This window comes from Elaeis guineensis, chromosome 2 (assembly GCF_000442705.2).
Source record: "Elaeis guineensis isolate ETL-2024a chromosome 2, EG11, whole genome shotgun sequence".
NCBI lineage: Eukaryota > Viridiplantae > Streptophyta > Magnoliopsida > Arecales > Arecaceae > Elaeis > Elaeis guineensis.
In genome coordinates, this window is record NC_025994.2 from 125,687,389 (window position 1) to 125,690,848 (window position 3,460).

The following is a 3,460-nucleotide window of genomic DNA, read 5'->3' on the forward strand; positions in this document are numbered from 1 at the left end:
CAAATGAGCCAAACAAAAACGAACGCTAAGGATGCATTTGGTTATACTTTTTTTATCTTTGATTTTTATTTCTTAAAAAATATTTTTTTATTTTTTTAATTTTTATTATAAAATAAAAATAATAATAAAAAATATGTTTGATAACTAGTTATTTTGACTGATTATCTAACTTTTAAAAAAATTATCTAACTTAAAAAAAATAAATGACTGATTAACTATATATTTTTTTGTCGGATATTATTTTGGCTGTTACTATACTCTGCATTCCCACTGACTTTCTGAACCACCACTCAGACGTTATCAGTAGTGAAACCGGACTCCTCCTCCGATGCTGGTTCCACTCTCAATTGCCCTCTCTCCAATCCTCGCCGACGAATGAGCCGCATCTCGGGAGGGAACACGTGCTTGAATCCAAACCCGAGCTCCATCTCATCCATCTTGGATCCCTCTCTTGTCATCTTCCGACGCCGCCACTCCACCCCCGGTGTGAAATTAAGGCTGGGGTTCCCCTTGACGTGCTCCAACAAATAAGTGTTGGGCTCCCATGGGTTATCCCGGATCAAGAAGATAGTAGGATTTCGGACGATGATCGAACTCTCAAAATCATCGAAAAGGTCGAGTTTCTTCCACATTCGAAAGATGGCGCGAAGGAGAAGGGATTAGGAGGGGGACATGGAGAGAAGACGGGAGAGGCGATCCACGGTGGGGAGGGCAGCAGAAGACTCCTGAATGGTGATTTGGACTGCGGAGGGGGCGAGGCGGACGTGTCTGGGAGGAGGAGGGGTCGTAGTGGAGGAAGAAAACATGAGATTTTTTACTCATTTTTTTAAAATAAAAATAAATTTTAAAAAATAAAAAATTTTATTTTCTTTAAAAAATAATTATTTTTTTTTAATTTTTACCTTTTGTGGTATTACCAAATATTGTTTTTTAATTTTTATTTTTTAAAAATAAAAAAATAAAAAAATATTTTTTTTTATGATTAATCAAATGCATCCTAAATTGCTCAAACTCGACTCCGTGCAGTAAACTCACGTTGAACTCGACAAAATGTGTTCAAACTTGATTTTGTTGATAAATAATCCAATTTTTAATTTCAGCTGAGTGAGCTTCTACTTATCTTTTGGAGGCCAATGTGTCCAATCAAGCTTGAGTCATATATGTACGTGTTCATACAAAACTGTCCCCCCCATTTTTTTTGTTCTTTTGCTAAAATGGATGAATTAATTAATTAAGACATGTATGGATACATCTATAAAAATTAAAAGATAAAATATCCACAAACTGGTGCGAAAGATATGATGAAGAATCCCATTGCCAATGACAAATTATTTACGGACATCTCTTTTCATTTGCAGCGCTGCACCAGGACCTGATGCACTTTTACTCTTGGACCCCTCAGAGACCTATTTGCCAATGAAACATTAATCAGTATGTACTGTTCACAGATGTGACTGTCATCTAGATCAGCCCATAAGCCTGCTAATATCTCAAGTTAGCTTTTAGAAATAGATCATTTGCAAGTGTTGGGATATGCTAATCGGTTCCTCTCACGCCGACTCACCGTCGGGTCTGTCTGACCACGCCCGACTCTGCCGACCGACGACTACCGACACCGACCGACCGACTATACGTCGGTCGGGCAGGCCCTCTCTACTCTCGACTGGCCGAACTATAGAGTCCGATATCAGACTCTCGCAATGCATCCGACTGACCATCGGAGGGTCCCTGGATGTTCGCCCGACATTCCTCGATCAGGCATCGACGTACAGTCGGTCGACTCCTTCGAACGCCGTACGACTGCTGGAGATTGTCCGTACTGACAGCGGCGTGCGGCGTAGCCATCCTGGGGCATTATCCCATCTAGAGCGTGGGTTGACCCTAGTGATTTGACAGACCCCACGACGACTCTGACAGCCTTCGGCGATTTGACAATTCTCCAATTGTCTGCGCTATTAATGACGACGCCATGCTGCGCCCTACTATAAAACGAAAAAGGCAACAGTGCTGAAGGAGGTTCTTTTCGAAACTCCTGAACCCTTCCTCGCTCTTTGATTCTTTTCTACTGTTGCCTAGTCTCCTCTCTGACTTGACTGTCGGAGGGTCTCCGTCGAAGTCACTTCTGGTCAGTGCAGACTTCTTTTGTAAATGCTCGTCTCCGACGATCAGACAATGAGGAGATTGGCTGCAACAGCAGGTTATAAGAGGACCCACTTTATAATTAAATGCATGATTTCTTATGAAGATCTGGTCAGGTGGCAGCTGCTTTACAAAAATGGAACACACCATCACCAGACGTCCAGCCAACGAGCCGCACCAACTCAATCACCAGTCAAAAAAGTTCTGCAGATTTAAATATGCTTAACCACCTCCACGCCCGTTTCCGCGTAGCTTTTCTATGACCTTTTCATATCGACTTCCTTCCTTCCTACGGTACTCATAATGGCCCACTAGCAGTTAAAAGTTTTAATAAGCGGCCATAGCTGACAGAAAGCAATGCATGCGACGCCAAGCCCAACTAAATATTTAACGTCAACGAACAGCAAGAACCCAATCATGACCACCTAGAGCGTAAACAAAGAAACCACCACCAACTCTTTGACGTCTTCCTATAGGTATCAGTAAGCCCTCTCTCATAAACGAACCATTGCAGAGCCAAGGAGAAGTCACCATGGATTGGAATGGCCATCTAGTGAGGCAGAGATCAAGCGTGCTTGGCATCAGCAACTGGTCTAGATTCTGCAGTCAGAGGTTCACTAAGGCTAGCTATGGGAATGAGTACCATCAGCTGGATAACACGACATCTCGATCGACAGGGAAATGGCGAGGATTATGGCGGAGGATCCTGAAGAAGAAAAGGAAGATCTTTTATCCTTCTGCTCCAATGCATTTGTCTTATGATCCCTATAACTATGCACAGAATTTTGATCAAGATTCAGCATGCCTCGAACCGGAGAACCTGTCACGATCTTTCTCGGCACGATTTGCCGGCCCCTCGAGGCTTCGATGGCCTGGTGAGGATTTTAAGGAGGCAGCAGCAATCAGGTAGTAAACAGCGTTGCAGTTTGATCAGCTTCTCTGTTTCTATGTATGCTTCTCGTAAATCCAAAATGTCTGATGCGTTTCTCAAGAGAAAAAAATGGATATATTGATGCGTTCTCCCTGTCTTCCTCATCCCTGCTTAATTTCTCTATCTATAAGATCGCGACATGCTGACAATGCTAACAAATTTTGATTCCAGTTTTATTTTCCAAGATTCAACAACAAGAGAACACCCGATATATGTACTGGAATGGCCGGCGGAAGTTGCGTAGCGTATTGGTACAGCCATTGTTCATTTGTTTCTACTCTCATCATCTTTTGAAGGTCCAAAAAGTTTTCTCCAGATGGCTCCGTTCATTGTTGATGGGATTCCAAACTCGAAACTCCTCCTGTGACCTGAGTAGTGACACTGTTTCTG

The 3,460-nt window shown here is 42.7% G+C and overlaps 1 protein-coding gene across 1 annotated transcript; it reads left to right on the plus strand.

Annotated features, from left to right (window-relative positions):
- Positions 1 to 2,671: 2,671 nt before the first annotated feature.
- On the plus strand, positions 2,672 to 3,049 carry LOC140855401 (uncharacterized). The gene has a single exon (XM_073251286.1). The coding sequence runs from the start codon at positions 2,672 to 2,674 to the stop codon at positions 3,047 to 3,049; it is 378 nt and encodes a 125-aa protein (XP_073107387.1).
- The last annotated feature ends 411 nt before the right edge of the window (positions 3,050 to 3,460 follow it).

Coding starts and splice junctions, on each gene's coding strand:
- LOC140855401 (XM_073251286.1), top strand. CDS start 2,672: ATGGATTGGAATGGCCATCTAGTGAGGCAGAGATCAAGCGTGCTTGGC.